General features: G+C 43.2%; 1 protein-coding gene across 1 annotated transcript in view; it reads right to left on the bottom strand.

Moving 5' to 3' along the window:
* Nucleotides 1–21,743, bottom strand: part of LOC121534055 (AP-1 complex subunit mu-2) — a 35,585-nt gene that overhangs the window by 1,840 nt on the left and 12,002 nt on the right. The window contains exons 4-11 of the mRNA XM_041840486.2: nucleotides 21,568–21,698; nucleotides 16,008–16,155; nucleotides 14,780–14,906; nucleotides 11,043–11,185; nucleotides 10,838–10,909; nucleotides 10,411–10,569; nucleotides 2,816–2,941; nucleotides 327–402 (exon numbers count right to left, since the gene is read on the bottom strand). Coding sequence (XP_041696420.1) covers nucleotides 327–402; nucleotides 2,816–2,941; nucleotides 10,411–10,569; nucleotides 10,838–10,909; nucleotides 11,043–11,185; nucleotides 14,780–14,906; nucleotides 16,008–16,155; nucleotides 21,568–21,698 — 982 coding nt within the window. The remainder of the gene's footprint in view (nucleotides 1–326; nucleotides 403–2,815; nucleotides 2,942–10,410; nucleotides 10,570–10,837; nucleotides 10,910–11,042; nucleotides 11,186–14,779; nucleotides 14,907–16,007; nucleotides 16,156–21,567; nucleotides 21,699–21,743) is intronic.

The raw sequence follows: 21,743 nt of genomic DNA, 5'->3' as shown, positions 1-21,743 counted from the left end.
TGAGTTACACATTGGGGTCAGTGGAGTAGTTATTATGGCTTTACAATGACTGCTTATAACTCGCTTATGAATAAGTCAACACCTCTCCCATCCTTTCACTCTCTCTCGTTCTCTCCCTCCATCCCTCTCTCTCTACCTCTGCTGATCACAGTGGAAAGGTGATAGCCACCTTGGCATGCAGAGCCAAGTGACACAGCGAACCTAATGGCAGTAAGGCATAATTCAAATCCCCCTTGCCCCAGCTTCAGGAGAGAGGTAATAGATATGATAGCTGGGTTCACTGCGGGGCGGGATGGTGTGTGTGTGTGTGTGTGTGTGTGTCTCACCTCCACTCTGTGTTATGTAGCGTACCCATGGTAAGGCCTGATAGCCGCTTTTCTCAATGATCTTCAGATAGCGTACCTGAGGAGGAGCAAGGAACAGTTTACACACACACACACACACGCCAGGGCCGGTGTTATGGGCGGACCTTAGGGGGCCTGGCCCACCCTACCATACCTCCTTGCCCGTCCAAATAAAATATTGAAATATTTATCATTTATTTGACCGAGACGCGCTCCGAAAGAAAGACGCATCAATTTCAGTTAAAGCATCCGAGCGAGCGAAACAGCGCCCCTCTGTCTCTGTATGTGTAGACCATTTATCTGATGCTGTCTGGACCAAAATAGTATGGCATGTGGCCCAATGTGTTTCTATGGGAATAATATGCAGACCTAAGATTGATCTGCCTTCCCGCCTTTGGGACAAAGACTCCCATTGTTAGGGTGGAGACATGAGCATCTTGAAATTATATACAGATCTCTGGTTTCAGCCTCTTGCGAATTGGAAAGGAAAGTTGGCGGGAGCACAGTGCCCTGTTAGGATGCTGGATTGCCCTAAAGTAAATTGATGTTTCGCCAAAATTATATAATTACTCCTGTCCAGGGAGCATGACTTAGCCACAGAGGATCATTAGCTTCTTTTGGAAAAATAGCTGTGGTTTATTTCAAATCACAAGTGTGTATGGGAAGCCCGCAATTTGGGTAGTGCGCGTAGCAATAGGTCTAGCTGATTGAGTTGCGGCTTTCAGTGAAAAGCATCTAAAATATGTGTGAAGATAATGTGTCTTGAGTATCATTGAAATTGTTGCATCAAGAAGAAGGGGAGGGGTGTGTGGCGAAGATATGGTGTGTCTCTCTGCAGAATGCATATGTAGGAAAGTGCCCATTTGGCAATGTTGATTTTCTGATTGTCTTAACTCACCACATACACCACTAATAAGCTGAGCTTTTCAGTTATTTTGTATTCGCCTCACGTGTTTTTTAACATCCATTGCGAATTATTGTTCAAATACTAAGGAACTATCTTTCCAACACCTCGATAATTGCCAAGCCTTGGCGTGAAAGAACAACATTTCATTAATAAAAAAAACATTTTTAAAAAGAGCTATCTGTCCCGAGCTCACTGGCGCAGGAAACACTGAGGGCCCAGAATAGGCTAGTTGATACAATGTTGCAAGTTCGCTAGTGTAGTGTATAAACAGTTTATGTCTTTGCTGATGTTTGCAAATGGTGTGTTAGAGGAAGTCTGTTATGTGGCCTCCTAGGATTGGTTTATGGGAAAACACCCATATTATGTTACATAGGGCATAGGATATAAATACCATGGTTGAAACAAAGGACGGGGAGGAACAACATATTAGAGATTGGGTCAGTTGTTCTCCAGATGTCTGCAGGAGTCTGTAAATTGGCGCTGAAATCTTTGGTATAATAAACTATTATAATCAAGGACAGTGTCAGCGGATTTCTTGTCCTCACAGCATAATTAGCATCATTATTTAGATACCACACTAGCTACCAGACCCAGTGATGATTTGATACAATGTTGGACTTCACTAGCAATAGCTCAAGTCAAGACAGATAGAAAGGGAGGCAGACAGGTGGAGTAGAGAGATTTACATTTAAGTCATTTAGCAGACGCTCTTATCTAGAGCGACTTACAGTTAGTGAGTGCATAAATTTTTTATACTGGCCCCCCGTGGGTATCGAACCCACAATCCTGGCGTTGCAAGCGCCATGCTCTACCAACTGAGCTACAGGAGAGATGAATGTGATTGAAAGAACCTGAATTTTTATCAGGATATTTTCTACTGTTTTTATTTGTCTGCTTTAGGCCTATGTATTTTACTTAGTTGACGATGGAAGTTATAGGCCTACTGCTGCATTGGCCTATAGGCTATCTCTGAGTTCTATGCTCTCATTTCTTTAGCCGCCAATGGATCACAGTGTATTAATGTGTCCATATGGCAGAGGCTGGTGCTCTCGCCATTGTTGAATTTGAACTTTTACATTTGTATAATTTTACTTTTGATTTTTATGATTAACCACGTGACAATGATTTTGAAAAACGAAAACATTATTATTGAAATTAAACTCTTCCACAAAAAATGCGCATGTAAAAATAATCATAACTGCCAAGCAGATCAGTGGAAATGGTAGGATAAATTGTAAGCTTCCCCGAACTTGAAACTCACGAACTGCCTTATTGTCTCTACTGTTACACCAATTGAAAACATGGTGAACGCGTGCACACATAGGAGGTCCCGTGGAGAAAAGTGCCCGCCTATGGAAAAACGTGCCCGCCTATGGAAATCAAAGGCCCGTCCAACTGATTCGTTCTGGCGCCGGCCCTGACACACGCACTAACACACACGCACACGTGAGTCAGCTCCTTCCAGCCTGTATGCCCTATTAGATGGAACTCATACCTGGCTCTACTAGGGTTCACTTTGAAAAACAGAAATTTGGGGGATTTGATAGGGGATCTGTTAGCTTACCTGGATACCAGATACAGTGAAATAGGGGATCTCAAAGTTGACAGTGATGGGCCTTCTCCCCTCCAACTCAGTACTCTCCACACTAGGCAGACCAAAGTGAGCCCTCATCATGTACTCCTTTCCCCCCTGTTCAAACATAGAAGAAAAAAAACACACACACACACACACACACACACACAGGTATGAGGTTTATTGGAAAACTGGAGCATTTCTCTTCGGTAATGTTCTTTGTTATGTTGTGAAATACACTACATGACCAAAAGTATGTGGACACCTGCTCGTCTAACATCTCATTCTAAAATCATGGGCATTAATATGGAGTTGGTCCCCCCTTTGCTGCTATAACAGCCTCCACTCTTCTGGGAAGGCTTTCCACTAGATGTTGGAACATTCCTGCAGGGACTTGCTTCCATTCAGCCACAAGAGCATTAGTGAGGTCGGGCACAGATGTTGGGCGATTAGGCCTGGGTCGCAGTCGGCGTTCCAATTCATCCCAAAGGTGTTCGATGGGGTTGAGGTCAGGGCTCTGTGCAGGCCAGTCAAGTTCTTCCACACCGATCTCGACAAACCATTTCTGTATTTCTGTATGGACCTCACTTTGTGAACGGGGGCATTGTCATGCTGAAACAGGAAAGGGTCTTCCCCAAACTGTTGCCACAAAGTTGGAAGCACAGAATAGACTAGCATGTCATTGCATGCTGTAGCGTTAAGATTTCCCTTCACTGAAACTAAGGGGCCTAGCCCGAACCATGAAAAACAGCCCCAGACCATTATTCTTCCTCCACCAAACATTACAGTTGGCACTATGCATTCAGGCAGGTAGTGTTCTCCTGGCATCCGCCAAACCCAGATTCGTCCGTCGGACTGCCAGATGGTGAAGCGTGATTCATCACTCCAGAGAACGCGTTTCCACTACTCCAGAGTCCAATGGTGGCGAGCTTTGCGCCACTCCAGCCGACGTTTGGCAATGCGCATGGTGATCTTAGGCTTGTGTGCGGCTGCTCGGCCATGGAAACCCATTTCATGAAGCTCCCGATGAACAGTTTTTGTGCTGACGTTGCTTCCAGAGGCAGTTTGGAACTCGGTAGTGAGTGTTGCAATGGAGGACAGGCTATATTTACGTGCTACTTGCTTCAGCACTCGGCGGTCCCGTTCTGTGAGCTTGTGTGGCCTACCACTTCGCGGCTGAGCCGTTGTTGCACCTAGACGTTTCCACTTCACAATAACAACGCTTAGGCCTCCCTAGTGGCGCAGTGGTCTAAGGCATTGCATCGCAGTGCTAGAGGCGTCACTACAGACCGGGGTTCGGCTGTGATCGGGAGTCCCATAGGGCGGCGCACAATTGGCCCAGCGTCATCTGGGTTAGGGGAGGGTTTGGCCGGAGGGGCTTTACTTGGCTCATCGTGCTCTAGAGACTCTGTGTGGTGGGCAGGGCGCCTGCAGGCTGTCCTCAGTTGTAAAAATAACAGCGCTTACAGTTGACCAGGGCAGCTCTAGCAGGGCAGAAATTTGACGAAATGACTTGTTGGAAAGGTGGCATCCTATGACGGTGCCACCTTGAAAGTCACTGAGCTCTTCAGTAAGGCCATTCTACTGCCAATGTTTGTCTATGGAGATTGCATGGCTGTGTGCTCGATTTTATACACCTGTCAGCAACGGGTGTGGCTGAAAAAGCCAAATCCACTAATTTGAAGGGGTGTCCACATACTTTTATATATATAGTGTACTTTATAGCACTGTAAACTGAAAAAAATTGTCCATTGAAGCCTAAACCCCTCCCTACCTGATCTTATCACAACAAAACTAGCAAGGCCATGCAGTCATATCCTTATTAAACACTCCTCACGTCTGTACTGGTGTAGGATACATCAACAGTGCACAGGACTTCCTTGTTGAATAAAGGTTAGGTAAACAACTACAAGGTGACCTGAATGGCTAAACCTCTCCTTGGGTAACCCCCAAAATGTTTCACAATTTTGCTGTAGCTCTGAACTAGCTATTCAAGAGCTTGAGGATTAGTTGACAAGTTGAATCAGGTGTGCTAGCTCTGGAATAGATCAGTTACATGGAATGTCCTGGGGTCCCTGGGGAGAGGTTTGACAACCACCACTCTACTGTACTGTATTGTGTTGTCCAAACTTGTGAAACATAGATGTCAATGATAGGTTCAGATTTGGTCCAGTCCGGAGGGTTAGCAAAACTGCTCTCCTAACCTGCTATGAAAAGTCACTTGTATCGAAGTGGCGTGCTTTTAGGGAGTCCCATCCGTGGACATTGAAATCAAGGCCGGTCCGGACCGCAACAAAATAAAAGATGGCCGGTCCAGACACAACCCAAAAAATACATCCAAAAGATATCGGCGTAGGTCCCCTTAGTGAGAAGTTGCCATCTACAATGAAGAAACTGGATGGGCGTCTGGGGGCAAAAAAATGTCTCACCAAACGCTCTCAGCCAACTTATTCAGTACTTTGAGTCACTTATAGGAACTGGTACTGTATGTGCTTTAATGTAAAGCAGCTGTTGATATTCACCCCTCTCCCCTATTTAAAGGGAGAATCCATATGTTTTGCATAAATGCAAATAGCCATATCTATGAAGTAATAGCCAGGGCCCGGTTTCCCATAGCGATGGAACTTTGCTTACAGTGTTTTAACCATGCATTGTTTCTATAACGGCCAAAGAACTCACATGCTTTTCCCAAAACACCACGTAGGGAGAACTTTCAATAAGTACGTCGTTAGAGCATGTGTCGATACTGACAGGATCGAAAGAAAGGCTGTGCTGCTCTCAGATCAGCGTTCTCCATTCAAATCTTACCTTCAAATTAGATACTGGTGACGGATCATTCTCCTAGAAATAAATGATCACCTACGGCTGCAAATATTGAGGTGGCTATGCACTAAATCAAATATTAGGAGCAATCCATTTTCGTGAACGAGGTGGTGTACCTAATAAACTGGCCGGTGAGGGTATATATCATTAGTCTGTATGTACACTGAGTATACAAAACATTCATCTTTCCATGACATAGACTGACCAGGTGAATCCAGGTGAAAGCTATGATCCCTTATTGATGTCACTTGTTAAATCCACTTCAAATCAGTGTAGATGAAGGGGAGGAGACAGGTTAAAAAAAAGTTTTAAGCCTTGAGACATGGATTGTGTATCTGTGCCATTTAGAGGGTGAATGGCCAAGACAAAATATTTAAGTGCCTTTAAATGGGGTATGGTAGTAGGTGCCAGGCGTACTGGTTTGTGTCAAGAACTGCAAAGCTGCTGGGTTTTTCACGCTCAAAAGTTTCCCGTGTGTATCAAGAATGGTCCACCACCCAAAGGACATCCAGCCAACTTGACACAACTGTGGGAAGCATTGGAGTCAACATGGGCCAGCATCCCTGTGGAATGCTTTCAACACCTTGTATAGTCCATGCCCCGACAAATTGAGGCTATTCTGAGGGCAAAATGGGAGGGTGCAACTGAATATTAGGAAGGTGTTCCTAATGTTTGGTATACTCATTGTATATATGTATTATTGTAGCGTCACCATCTTTATTGCAAAAATAAATTCAAATACACACAACTTTAAGCTACATATTCATTTGACAGAGGTAATGAACTACCCATTGATCAGCACAGCAATTGATAAAACATGACCATGTCATGAGCTTATGTCAATATTACACAAGTAAGCTAACGGTTACAGAAATCAAGAATGGAGACAGGCTCTATAGACCTCTATATAATTTATGTGTGACTATGTCCAACACACCACCACCTGTTGTTATGTTGGGCACCTACTGACCCCAAAAATATGTTATAAAATATATTTATTTCTCAATGACATGTATTGCTCAAATATATGTTACAGTCAGGCACCACATTACTACAAGACAAAACAGCTCAATCAAGCCTGATGGTCTTGTAAGTATAAAAGCAGCTTTCATATCATTTAAAAAAGCTTGAAAAGGTAGTGGAATGGGATTAGTGTGGTGTGTGAAGAATCCAATACTTTACCTTGTATGCGGTACAAATCACATTATTGTGGAAGGACCTCCTCTAAGAGTATGAATTAGGCTGTTTGAGAAGGTTTGAATCCTAAGCAACCTGCCTACACATAGTTTGAAGTACAATACCAACATACAGTGAGGGAAAAAATATTTGATCCCCTGCTGATTGTGTACATTTGTCCACTGACAAAGAAATTATCAGTCTATAATTTTAATGGTAGGTTTATTTGAACAGTGAGAGACAGAATAACAACAAAAAATTCCAGAAAAATGCATGTCAAAAATGTTATAAATTGATTTGCATTTTAATGAGGGAAATAAGTATTTGACCCCTCTGCAAAACATGACTTAGTACTTGGTGGCAAAACCCTTGTTGGCAATCACAGAGGTCAGACGTTTCTTGTAGTTGGCCACCAGGTTTGCACACATCTCAGGAGGGATTTTGTCCCACTCCTCTTTGCAGATCTTCTCCAAGTCATTAAGGTTTCAAGGCTGACGTTTGGCAACTCGAACCTTCAACTCCCTCCACAGATTTTCTATGGGATTAAGGTCTGGAGACTGGCTAGGCCACTCCAGGACCTTAATGTTCTTCTTCTTGAACCACTCCTTTGTTGCCTTGGCCATGTGTTTTGGGTCACTGTCATGCTGGAATACCCATCCACGACCCATTTTCAATGCCCTGGCTGAGGGAAGGAGGTTCTCACCCAAGATTTGACGGTACATGGCCCCGTCCATCGTCCCTTTGATGCAGTGAAGTTGTCCTGTCCCCTTAGCAGAAAAACACCCCCAAAGCATAAAGTTTCCACCTCCATGTTTGACGGTGGGGATAGTGTTCTTGGGGTCATAGGCAGCATTCCTCCTCCTCCAAACACGGCGAGTTGAGTTGATGCCAAAGAGCTCGATTTTGGTCTCATCTGATCACAACACTTTCACCCAGTTCTCCTCTGAATCATTCAGATGTTCATTGGCAAACTTCAGACAGGCATGTATATGTGCTTTCTTGAGCAGGGGGACCTTGCGGGCGCTGCAGGATTTCAGTCCTTCACGGCGTAGTGTGTTACCAATTGTTTTCCTGGTGACTATGGTCCCAGCTGCCTTGAGATCATTGACAAGATCCTCCCATGTAGTTCTGGGCTGATTCCTCACCGTTCTCATGATCATTGCAACTCCACGAGGTGAGATCTTGCATGGAGCCCCAGGCCGAGGGAGATTGACAGTTATTTTGTGTTTCTTCCATTTGCGAATAATCGCACCAACTGTTGTCACCTTCTCACCAAGCTGCTTGGTGATGGTCTTGTAGCCCATTCCAGCCTTGTGTAGGTCTACAATCTTGTCCCTGACATCCTTGGAGAGCTCTTTGGTCTTGGCCATGGTGGAGAGTTTGGAATCTGATTGATTGATTGCTTCTGTGGACAGGTGTCTTTCATACAGGTAACAAGCTGAGATTAGGAGCACTCCCTTTAAGAGTGTGCTCCTAATCTTAGCTCGTTACCTGTATAAAAGACACCTGGGAGCCAGAAATCTTTCTGATTGAGAGGGGGTCAAATACTTATTTCCCTCATTAAAATGCAAATCAATGTATACAATTTTTGACATGCGTTCTTCTGGATTTTGTTGTTGTTATTCTGTCTCTCACTGTTCAAATAAACCTACCATTAAAATTATAGACTGATCATTTCTTTGTCAGTGGGCAAACGTACAAAATCAGCAGGGGATCAAATACTTTTTTCCCCTCACTGTAGCTACTGTAGTAGGTTAAAGCTGTGTGCTGGAAAACCTTGGTAGAGCATGGGTGGAACAGGCATTGTGGTGCCATTCTTTTTCAGCTTCAGACCAATGCCTACTTCTCACTTAAAACATTGTGTTTATTAAAAACAAACTAACTGTCTCCTGCGACACATCACTAATACCACCACCACACACAGTTATTCGTTTAAACTGTCCATGAGACTGTTGTTTCTCAAAGCCAGGAAGGATGTGGTTTTACAGCAGCAGAGAGAGTTGACAGAGTCATGCTGAATGTAATTTTAATAGTCAGGCCATAGGGTTGAGTGAAGTTTGCTTATCAGTCTTTATTAATATGAAGTGTTTCCTCTAGCTGTTATCAGACATAACTTGTCTAACCTCCCCATGATTCGTCTGGTGGCTGTGTAAAAACATGTTATCTATTAGAAAAGGAGCTGCTTCCTGTGAGAATACTGTATGTACTGCCGTCAGAGACTGTTAATGGATAAGACCACATTTTTACCATTTAGTTACTATTTAGTCAATAACATAGAAGACTGGTGGGAGGAGCTATAGGAGGACAGGCTCATTGTAATGGCTGGAATGGAATCAATGGAATGGCATATGGAAACCACATGTTTGACTCCGTTCCATTTACTCCATTCCAGCCATTACAATGAGCCCATCCTCCAATAGCTCCTCCCACCAGCCGCCCCTGGTCAATAATTACCCATAGTATGGTATTGAACAGTACAACTGTGTGAGGGTGGATTGAACAAAATAGTATCTAAAACACGGCTACTGTTACAATAACATGTAATTTAGCAGACGCTTTTATCCAAAACGACTTACAGTCATGCATGCATACATTTTATGTATGGGTGGTCCTAGCGGGAATCAAAACCACGACCCTTGGCATTTCAAGCACCATGCTCTACCGACTGAGCCACACAGGACCTATGCTATGATAATATTACCATACTGTAGCAGATGACCCACTAACAGGGAGGCATTGAGTTGACTGCAATCTAAAATAGGTTATTATTATACGGAACAAAAATATAAACGCAACAATTGATTTTACTGAATTACAGTTCATATGAGGAAATCAGTCAATTGAAATAAATTCATTAGGCCCTAATATATGGATTTCACATGACTGGGAATACAGATATGCATCTGTTGGTCACAGATACCTTAAACAAATGGGCCTCACAATGGGCCTCAGGACCTCGTCACAGTATTTTTGTGCATTCAAATTGCCATCGATAAAATGCAATTGTGTTCGTTGTCTGTAGCTTATGCCTGCCCATACCATAACCCCACAGCCATCATGGGGCACTCAGCAAACCGCTCGCCCACATGACACCATACACGTGGTCTGCGGTGGTGAGGCCGGTTGGACATACTCCCAAATTCTCTAAAAAGATGTTGGAGGCGGCTTATGGTAGAGAAATTAACAAAAAAAGTATCTGGCAACAGCTCTGGTGGACATTCCTGTAGTCAGCATGCCAATTGCACGCTCCCTCAAAACTTGAGACATCTGTGGCATTGTGTTGTGTGACAAAACTGCACATTTTAGTGGCCTTTTATTGTCCCCAGCACAAGGTGCACCTGGGTAATGATCATGCAATTTAATCAGCTTCTTGATATGCCACACCTGTCAGGTGGATGTATTATTTTGGCAAAGGAGAAATGCTCACTAACAGGGATGTACACAAATTTGTGCAGCAAATATGAGAGACATTTCTGGGATGTTTTATTTCAGCTCATGAAACATGAGACCAACACTTTACATGTTGCATTTATATTTTTGTTCAGCGTAGTAATGTTTAGTTAATCTCCGTGACATTAGATACTTACAGGGAAGGACTTGATGTTCCACTGCACCACACTCTTCTCAGGAAGATACTGGCAGCTGCCTGTGCTCGTCTTGAATTTGGGCGAGTCGGCATCGCTGGGCACAGGTACCATGATGGCCACATTGTTGGCAGTGGAGCGACTCTTAAACTGACTCCTGGCCTGCAGGGTGGAGGTGAAAGGTCAAAGGTCACAGGGTTACCAGCAGAGACGCGCAAAGTTAGTGATGGAACGAAGGGACACAGTCATCAGAAAAAACACAGAGGTTATTGTATGAAGACTTCCCTGTTCAATGATTAACTCATAGCATCTAAAGTTAAAGGTTGAGGAAACAGTCCCAACCCAAACATTGTCCCACATTGCAGCCAGGGTTCATAGGAAAGCCAATGTTGGAGCCATGCTAAAACACAACACAGTGGATGATGGTTACCTTAACCTTGATCTCCACTCGGCTGTGGGAGAACTTCTCAATCACACTCTCAATCCATATCAGAGGCTTCGCCTGGCAGATAGAGAAGAGAGAAGGAAGAAGGTTAACATGGGGCAAAGGAGATGTGTGTGTGTGTGCTTGTGTGCATATTTATGTGTGTGTGTGTGTGCGCGTGTGTGTGAGAGAGTGTGTGTGTTCCACTGACCGTGGTGTTGAGGCGGTAAGACATGAGCTCGGACTCTCCGTCGGGGGGGATGAAGGAGATGGTGCGGTCGTTCTCGAAGCGGGACAGACGGACACATTGATGGAACTTGACATCCTCCAGCTCTACCGTCTTACTTTTCTCTCCTGACAGGACACAGGCAAGGGGGAGGGGTTATTGTAAGCTATGTGACACACAGGCAAGGGGGAGGGGTTATTGTAAGGCTATGTCCTAATACACTCAATGCCTGATACGTGCACATTGGATAAGTGCAAAATATCCATAGCAGTTTACCAGTCTCAGTTAAAATACTGTACAGTCTTCTCATATGCCTCGGATACTAAATAAAAAGTATCTTGTATGTTCCACTGTCATCCTTCCTGATCGGAAAACACACAGTGACAATGCACACACCACTGTTTCTTCTTCTTCGTAGGTACTTTATAAAGAGTTCAATCAATCATAGCTGTTATAAGAGAGGGTTTTGGAAGAAGATCCACTTCAGGAGTGGGTTAGAAAAAATGTCATGCCAATGTGGCTGTGTACTGTGGTGAGCAAGCCTAATGTTCCTGTTGTTTTCCTTAGTAAATGGAGAAGGCCCAGCAGAGCTGCTGTTAAAAGCTCTTAATGACTCTGGGCCCCACATGAACCCAGGCAGAATGAACCCTGTCCACACCAAGGTGACTGAGTGTGATCGTGTGTGTGTGTGTGTGTGCGCATGTGCGTGCATGTGTATGTGTGTGTGTGACATTTCAATGTAAAGCCCCATCCTCCAGGGAGAGCTAGCGTCTAGTCTTTGGAGATCAGAGACCTAGCAGGCCTATCAGATCATCACATCCCAGCAGGTTAGCCCTTTGGAGCAATATACTGTAAGTATGGTCCCCCTAGTAGCATAATCACTGAGAGACTGTGGAACGGTTAAAAAGGAGGCACGGCCCTTCATGTTCGGGCTCTAAGGGGGTGGAGGGAGGGAGAGGTGCCAGACGTAGCAGGGTTTAGGTTTCGTCACACTGTCCCCTGTGGTTCACCTGAAAGGCTTCACTATCTCCCTAACAAGGCAACAGAACACTCAAGTGTCCATATCACAGATATGAATCCTGTGTTTTATTCGTTTTCACAATTTGATCTGTCTCAGCTCTCACATTTCATATCTCTCAAAGCCTACTTCAAATCTCTCCCTGCATGCTTTAAGCTCATGTGGTTTCCTTTCCTGCATGTATCATTAGCATGATTTCCCCGTACCCAGATTTGAATGCCCTGATGCTCCTACAGTATTTTCCAAATATGTAGTGACATTAACAGGCTTTAACCAGAAGAGGGTGCTGTTTAACCCACGTGATAAGGCTGTTTACACGTAGCAAGCTGGACAGATACAATAGTAAAGATGACTTAAGTTATAACAAATATTTATTAGTAATCAAACACACATTTATGGTAAAAACTTACTTGCCCCAAATTCAGGATTGTAGTAGGATCCCTTGAGGGCATACATACATACATATGCATGTTATGCAAAAACAGAGTGCAATATACATGTTGGGAGAATAGTTAATGTCACCTCCTCCTCTGATTATGTTGCAATAGGGAGAGTGCAAAAGCCCATTTTAAATTCTCATTTTTATCTATTCATTATTTGTAGGAGTATTTTTCTTTTTCTATTCCAGACATCCCACTTCACTTCCAGCCCGTAGGCTGCATGTGAGGAGCCGTCCAGGGGGCATCTTTCATCTCCCAACAGCAGCAGTAGCCTGGGGGAGGGATTAGCACCGGGGCTAGACCAGGGAAGAGTAATACACCAGATGCCCCACAACCAGGGCACATGAGGGGGGAAACCAGGTCCTGGGAAAGGGGGCGGTGGAGGTGGAGGGGTGGAGGTAGGGCTGGGGATGGGAGGCAGGGGGCAGGGGGCATGGGGTTAGTTGGGCAGGATTGGGAACAAACTAAGATATTGAAGGGTGAGGATTTGGGCTTGGAAGGTAATTGTCCATATTACCTGTGACCATATCTCTCCAGAGATGAAGAGTCAAATTATTTGCGTTGGGGACCTTGCACTGACTATGATCGTCCTTACCTTTTGGTGTGTGTCTGTGTAGTCGTGAGTGAGTGTGTGTACTGTGTACAGCATAGCCGCGGGAAGATGTTTTGAGTTGGGTGTATATAAATCCCTTTATAATAATGTATTCTATCATCGCATGTGCCTAGTGGCATACAGTTCAGAAGAAGCATTTTTAGGATGGGGCAAAAATCTTAGCCTTTTATAAACGCATTTCATGTAATTCTAGGATCCTATGGTTCTAAAATGAATTTAGCCTTAAGATGCTTTTGAGAAACCGGGCCATGGTCTTGACATGGCCCATGGCCAATAAAAAGAAGGGAGACATGCAGATTGTACAATATTAGGAGGAAATATGTCAATATTATAGGCTACAGTAGACTACTAAATCAACTTTCCAGTGGCACTGACCCACCCAATGATGAAGATAGCATGAATATGCGTAGCCTAGGCTTCAAGATAGGCTTGAGCTACTTTGAAAAACAGTGCTGTTTGTCTGAGTTGTTGAGAAAAGAAATGGTAGCTTCTACTGACAAATTAATCTTCTATTTTCAGCAGTAGGCATTTGCTTTCCAAAAGTACTTCCCGCGATTGTATTTAGACATTTGCGAAAGGCCTTTAGCTATTCACTGACGGCGCAAAGAGAAATAGAATCCATAGAACTAGAATCCATAGAATGAAAGTGCTCATTCAAGTCAGAACTGGCAGCCATTTTGATCCAGTCAAATTACTAGGGTGAGATTCCAAAACCCTTCCAAGATAGCACATTTGGTTCCTTGGAAGTGGGAACGTACATTTTTGGTTTCCCATTGGTTCTGGGAATTAAGTCATACGTTTCCTGACAGTTAAAACATAACTTTTTTTAAATGTTCTGAGAATGGAAGTGAAAATATAGGCTGTTTTGGGAATGTTAATTTTTAGGTTGCAGGGAGGTTCTGAGAAAAATATTATATGGTGCCCTGAAAGTTTTCCTGGGAGGTTTTATTAGCGTTCCGAGAACAAAAATTATAGGTTATTTGAAGGTAATTAAATAATGTTCTGAGAATGTTTCAATGAGACTTTTAATAACACTGCTAACTTAGTTTAATGGTTTTGAACTCACATTTTGCAAACACATTACTTTTTTTATTGTGGCATGGTGCCAGTGAGATTCGAACCTATGATCTTCTGCTCGCTATCCATGGAATTAGTCCACTGCGCCACTAGGATGGAGCTAGCATGCCATGGTTTTTTAAACTCATACAAAGCTGTTAATTTTTGTCTATTCAAACATTAACCATGAGAAAACCTGCAGAAAATGTTATGCTGAAATACTGAAATTCCAACAGAAGAACATTGTTTCTTAACGTTCTCTGAACAATTTGAGAACATTACTTTAAATAGAACCATGAGGAAACCTGTAGGAAACGTTATGGGAAGGCTGTATGCAAAATAACCATAGGCCACCACGCTTTAAGAAACATATGGTTCTCAGAATGTTATGCGCTAGCTGGGTTCTATGGATTATATTTTTATGGCCACAATGCATCAAACTGTTCAATATTTGGTGCATGTGCTGCACAAATTCAGTCAGTGTTCAGACAGGAGTAATTATACCATTTTGGAAACATTATTTAAATGTATCGGTGTACCACTACTTCCCACGGCTATGGTGTACAGACATTATACTGTTGGGGTTTTTACTCACGTCCTGTGATTTCGAAGAGCACTTTGTCGTTGAGGCCCAGTCTGAGTTCAGGCATCCCAGACAGGACCACCTTGAGCTTGATGCTGCCCACGATCTCACTACGCAGGACACTGCCGGTAGCACTCACCTACAGGGAGGGTTACAGACAGCGAAAAATATGAATCATAAAATTACATAACTCAGATTTTAACAAGGAGGAACCAAGGATTGCAGGTTTATATGAGGTTTAGGAAGATGCTTGAAAAAAAGTGTCTTGTCACAAAAAGGGAGCTCAGAGATCTAGCTATCGAGTTTAATGATAATGTTGCAATAGAGACCCATCAGACCTGCTCTTCCTTACAATCAGTCAGTTATCAGCCATGTCTCTGTCTGAGACCCCTGGGATACATCAGGGGCTCAGGGGACTGGTTACGTGGAAAACCAAAAGGTTGTGGCCGCATGGGTATCCTGGTGTAACAATGTTACCACAGAAACCGGAGGATTGTTGTAAGACAGGAAATCGGAAAACATTTCCTCACATTTTCTATTCAAGGAAGTGGAAAAAAGGTGTCTGGAAGAAACTTCTCTGACATACAGCTTACTGTAAACCTGACCTTGTTTCTTGGCCTGTCCATTCTAAATGATGATCAATCTTTAAATATATATCCAACTATTAGAAATCGAATTTTAACAAAAATGTATCCTGGGTACGCAGACCCACGAGCCACTGTGGCCCCTCATGATGAGATATGTTTTTTTGTGGCCCCCACCCTCATCAAAGTTTCCCATCGTTGGTATACAGTAAAAGGTATGTACAGTAAAGTAATATGGCTATGAACTCTATTTACCTGGGAATTTTTACCTTTACTCAAACAATTTCCTGGTTTAGGTTAAAGGCCCAATGCAGCCATTTTGATCTCAATGTCAAATCATTTCTGGGTAACAATTAAGTACCTTACTGTGATTGTTTTAAATTAAAATGGTCAAAAATATACAAAAAATACCTTCTTAGCAAAGAGCAATTTCTCAAGCAAAAAATGTTGCTAGGGCTGTCTGGGAGTGGGGAGGGGCGGGGAAGGGAGAGGGGCAGGCAGGTAGACTAGCGATTAGAGTGTTGGGCCGGTAACCGAAAGGTTGCTGGTTCAAATACCCGAGCCGACAAGGTGAAAAACCTGTTGATGTGCCCTTGAGCAAGGCACTTAACCCTAGAATAGTAACAGACCGAGATCCCATTAAAGAGGCTTCTCACCAGCAGGTTGACGGACTCGATGACGTCCATGAACACCTCGTTCTTCCTGTACTTGATGCCCTCCGACCTCCAGGACACAGCGTTGGTGACGGTGGCGGGGGGGCGAGGGGCGCCCACATCCAGTTTGTGACCCTGTTGGGTGATGTACCTGCAGAGAGGGGAGAGGGGGAGAGCAGAGAGAGGGGAGAGGAGAAGAGAAGAGATGAGAGAGGACAGATTCCATGTAAGCCTATTCAGAGGGGGAAAATACTGGTGCAAGAACAGAGGAGCAAGATGAATAGGAAGGACAGTGGAAGTTATTTTATGAAGATGTTTGTTTTCTAGGTGATATCATACTTTGTATTTATTCATTATTGATGAAAAAGCTTATGATAAGATATCCCAGAATAGAAAGTTAATTTTATTAAACCTCTTGACTGGAATAGATAGATTATTGAAAGGATTTGTCGTGGGTTGTGAGCTGGGTAGCCATGGGTGTAATTGGAACAAGGGGGTTTACATTGTGATTGTAACCAAAAGACAGACTGAACTAAACTAAACTCTGAGCTCAAATCATTCTATTGTACCTGAAGTACATTTTGTGTGCTCATTAATTAGGTACAATCTACAATTGTTAACAACAATCAAGTTGACCTCATAGACGGTCAGGCCTTGCACCCATAGCTCCGTGAGAGTGGTTCCATGTCTCTAGCCTAGCCCTATCCCATTGTGCCTTTAAACACAGCAGACCTCTCTATCGTCTACTACGGCTGTAATATCAGTACCGTATGCTGCAGTGCTGAGTTGTACAACAGGCAGAGATATACTGTCCTGAGAGAGGCTTGTTCTCCTCTAGGGAGGTCTGGGTGTCTGAAGGGATGATGTGATGAGATGTGGTGTGGGTAGGAGGGAGATGATGTACATACAGTATGCAAATATGTGACCCTGTTTATTCCGTCGTTGGAACACCTGCCCCTGCCTCTGTTTACTTCTCACTGACAAACAACCAGGTGACAGACAGCAACACCATCTACTTCCTCAAACACACACACACACACACAGAGGCCTGCCGCCTGACTTGTAATCCCCCCTGATAGATCTCCTCTCCTCTGCTTGCATCTCTCCCAGCTCTCCCTGGGGTAATGAGACAGATTGATACATTCTCCACCATGGATCCTTCTGATGCCTGACGACATTCTCTCCTCCTCTAATCCTTCTCTGGGCTCGTCTGAGAATCCCCCTATCGCTCAGCTTAAAAGAGGCTAGCATGGTTCAAAATGTGTGTCTGCACAGGCACCGAACCCCTGCTTTGATTTCACCACTACACTGACACAAGCCATGGTGACCTCATAGTGTTTATGATAACCCCACCTCATTCAGGGAGATCATTTAATCTCAACGCCTCATCTCAAAGACAAGTGGGCTTGTTTTGTTTGGTTGTTGGTGTGTTGCTTTTGGATTTGGTCCTGATTCTCCTCAGAAATGCTAATGAGTGTATCCAAGAGCAGAGTTGGCGGTAAATCGACAGATTAGCATAAGAATGTAATGTCAATCATACTACGAAACAACACACACCAACACAATCATTGTCTCACATACACACACAGGGGAAGACAAGGGAATTATTGGCAGGCCAGCTGGGCAGTGTTTCAGGGTAAAAGAGGGGTAAAGAAGTGTGTGTGTGTGGGGGGGGGTTGTTGTGGAAGAGCCTGGTTGGGGGGAGATGGAAAAAGAGGAGAAGAGGGTGAGGATGGAGGAGCGCCGGGATGAGGTGAGGGTTGGGGGGGGTCTCCTTGGTACAACGAGGAGGAACAGTCGTCTGTCTGGGTCTGGAATCCAGCCAGCTGACGGTGGCATTGTGTGTGTGTGTCAATGGGTCAGCCCTATTCAGGCCCACAGACACAGACATCACACTGATAAAGGCCTCATCAAAGCTCAGGGCAAAATCCCATCTTCACATGTCTACATCAGACAGTCACCATATTATCACTGTCTGTTTGAGCAATTATAAAAAGAAACAATTATAGAATGATGTTACAAGCAGGCTTTCAATTGAAAATGTAAGTAAGCACATATTTAGCCCGTTGCCGTGGTAGCCTGGCCCTAATTAAATGAACGCTGAACCTTCCACCAGAACATGGCACCTTTCCCAGGAGCAAAACAGGAAAACAAATTCCCGTTAACGAGCTAAACCCTCTGAACCCTGTAGGCTATTGTATACTGTCACTAGCCTGGATGCAAGTCTGTTGGCAAGCCATATAGTAGAAAGATGAGCAGACAGAGGTGTTGACTGACTAACTGACTCAACTCACTCTTTAGCAGAGAAGAAAACACAAAAATAAAGTATTGTTAACAAGCTAAAGCCTTTGGACCCTATATAATGTAGTTTACAAAGCACTGTGGTAGTCTGTTGAATATCGGTCTATTGAATATCAGTCAGTTTGGTAGTATGTTGGATAGTAATCAGTTTGGTAGTCTGTTGGATAGAAGTCAGTTTGGTAGTCTGTTGGATATCAGTCTGTTGGATATCAGTCTGTTGGATATCAGTCTGTTGGATATCAGTCTGTTGGATATCAGTCTGTTGGATATCCGTCAGTTTGGTAGTCTGTTGGATATCAGTCTGTTGGATATCCGTCAGTTTGGTAGTCTGTTGGATATCAGTCTGTTGGATATCAGTCTGTTGGATATCCATCAGTTTGGTAGTCTGTTGGATATCAGTCTGTTGGATATCAGTCTGTTGGATATCAGTCTGTTGGATATCCATCAGTTTGGTAGTCTGTTGGATATCAGTCTGTTGGATATCCATCAGTTTGGTAGTCTGTTGGATATCAGTCTGTTGGATATCAGTCAGTTTGGTAGTCTGTTAGATATCAGTCAGTTTGGTAGTCTGTTGGATATCAGTCTGTTGGATGTCAGTCTGTTGGATATCCATCAGTTTGGTAGTCTGTTGGATGTCAGTCTGTTGGATATCAGTCTGTTGGATATCAGTCAGTTTGGTAGTCTGTTAGATATCAGTCAGTTTGGTAGTCTGTTGGATATCAGTCTGTTGGATATCAGTCTGTTAGATATCAGTCAGTTTGGTAGTCTGTTAGATATCAGTCAGTTTGGTAGTCTGTTGGATAGTAATCAGTTTGGTAGTCAAAATCAAATCAACTCAAATGTTATTGGTGACATACACATGTTTAGCAGATGTTATTGCGGGTGGAGTGAAATGCTTGTGTTCCTTGCTCCAACAGTGCAGTAGTATTTAACAATTCACAACAATACACACAAATCTCAAAGTGAAATAATGGAATTAAGAAATATATAAATATTAAGACGAACAATGTCAGAGTGGCATTGACTAGAATACAGTAGAATACAGTATATACATATGAAATGAGTAAAACAGTATGTAAACATTATAAAAGTGACCAGTGTTCCAGTCTGTTGGATAGTAATCAATTTGGTAGTCTGTTGGATATCAGTCTGTTGGATATCAGTCTGTTGGATATCAGTCTGTTGGATGTCAGTCTGTTGGATGTCAGTCTGTTGGATATCAGTCTGTTGGATATCAGTCTGTTGGATATCAGTCAGTTGGATATCAGTCTGTTGGATATCAGTCTGTTTGGTAGTCTGTTGGATATCAGTCTGTTGGATATCAGTCTGTTGGATATCAGTCTGTTTGGTAGTCTGTTGGATATCAGTCTGTTGGATGTCAGTCTGTTGGATGTCAGTCTGTTGGATATCAGTCTGTTGGATATCAGTCTGTTGGATATCAGTCTGTTGGATATCAGTCTGTTGGATATCAGTCTGTTGGATATCAGTCTGTTTGGTAGTCTGTTGGATATCAGTCTGTTGGATATCAGTCTGTTGGATATCAGTCTGTTGGATATCAGTCTGTTTGGTAGTCTGTTGGATATCAGTCTGTTGGATATCAGTCTGTTTGGTAGTCTGTTGGATATCAGTCTGTTGGATATCAGTCAGTTGGATATCAGTCTGTTGGATATCAGTCTGTTGGATATCAGTCTGTTTGGTAGTCTGTTGGATATCAGTCTGTTGGATATCAGTCTGTTTGGTAGTCTGTTGGATATCAGTCTGTTGGATGTCAGTCTGTTGGATATCAGTCTGTTGGATATCAGTCTGTTGGATATCAGTCTGTTTGATATCAGTCTGTTGGATATCAGTCTGTTTGGTAGTCTGTTGGATATCAGTCTGTTGGATATCAGTCTGTTGGATATCAGTCTGTTGGATATCAGTCTGTTTGGTAGTCTGTTGGATATCAGTCTGTTGGATATCAGTCTGTTGGATATCAGTCTGTTTGGTAGTCTGTTGGATATCAGTCTGTTGGATATCAGTCTGTTTGGTAGTCTGTTGGATATCAGTCTGTTTGGTGGTCTGTTGGATATCAGTCTGTTTGGTAGTCTGTTGGATATCAGTCTGTTTGGTAGTCTGTTGGATAGTAATCAGTTTGGTAGTCTGTTGGATATCAGTCTGTTTGGTAGTCTGTTGGATATCAGTCTGTTTGGTAGTCTGTTGGATATCAGTCTGTTGGATATCAGTCTGTTTGGTAGTCTGTTGGATATCAGTCTGTTGGATATCAGTCTGTTTGGTAGTCTGTTGGATAGTAATCAGTTTGGTAGTCTTTTGGATATCAGTCTGTTTGGTAGTCTGTTGGATATCAGTCTGTTGAATATCAGTCTGTTTGGTAGTCTGTTGGATATCAGTCTGTTGGATATCAGTCTGTTTGGTAGTCTGTTGGATATCAGTCTGTTGGATATCAGTCTGTTTGGTAGTCTGTTGGATAGTAATCAGTTTGGTAGTCTGTTGGATATCAGTCTGTTTGGTAGTCTGTTGGATATCAGTCTGTTTGGTAGTCTGTTGGATATCAGTCTGTTGGATATCAGTCTGTTTGGTAGTCTGTTGGATATCAGTCTGTTTGGTAGTCTGTTGGATATCAGTCTGTTGGATATCAGTCTGTTTGGTAGTCTGTTGGATATCAGTCTGTTTGGTAGTCTGTTGGATATCAGTCTGTTTGGTAGTCTGTTGGATATCAGTCTGTTTGGTAGTCTGTTGGATAGTAATCAGTTTGGTAGTCTGTTGGATATCAGTCTGTTTGGTAGTCTGTTGGATCTCAGTCTGTTTGGTAGTCTGTTGGATCTCAGTCTGTTTGGTAGTCTGTTGGATATCAGTCTGTTTGGTAGTCTGTTGGATATCAGTCTGTTTGGTAGTCTGTTGGATAGTAATCAGTTTGGTAGTCTGTTGGATATCAGTCTGTTTGGTAGTCTGTTGGATAGTAATCAGTTTGGTAGTCTGTTGGATAGTAATCAGTTTGGTAGTCTGTTGGATAGTAATCAGTTTGGTAGTCTGTTGGATAGTAATCAGTTTGGTAGTCTGTTGGATAGTAATCAGTTTGGTAGTCTGTTGGATATCAGTCTGTTTGGTAGTCTGTTGGATATCAGTCTGTTTGGTAGTCTGTTGGATAGTAATCAGTTTGGTAGTCTGTTTTAGTATTGCCACTGTATTCCAGCCTGAAATGTCAAGCCAAGCCTTCCAAGACAGACTGCAGTGTTGATTGACTGTAACTCAGTCCACTACTCACTCTTGCAGGATCTTGCTGTCTGTGGTCTGAGGGAAGCCAAAGTCCATGACCTCGTCCATCAGCTCATACACAGTCACAAAGTTGTCACGGATGCTCTCCTCCTCCAGCTCCTTAAAGTACTCCTTAAACACCTACAGATGGACACACAGACAGACAGACAACTTAATACATGATCA

Source organism: Coregonus clupeaformis, chromosome 20, assembly GCF_020615455.1.
Source record: "Coregonus clupeaformis isolate EN_2021a chromosome 20, ASM2061545v1, whole genome shotgun sequence".
NCBI classification, from domain to species: domain Eukaryota; kingdom Metazoa; phylum Chordata; class Actinopteri; order Salmoniformes; family Salmonidae; genus Coregonus; species Coregonus clupeaformis.
The sequence above is the reverse complement of the archived record's forward strand: the minus strand, read 5'-3'. Positions and strand labels throughout refer to the sequence as shown.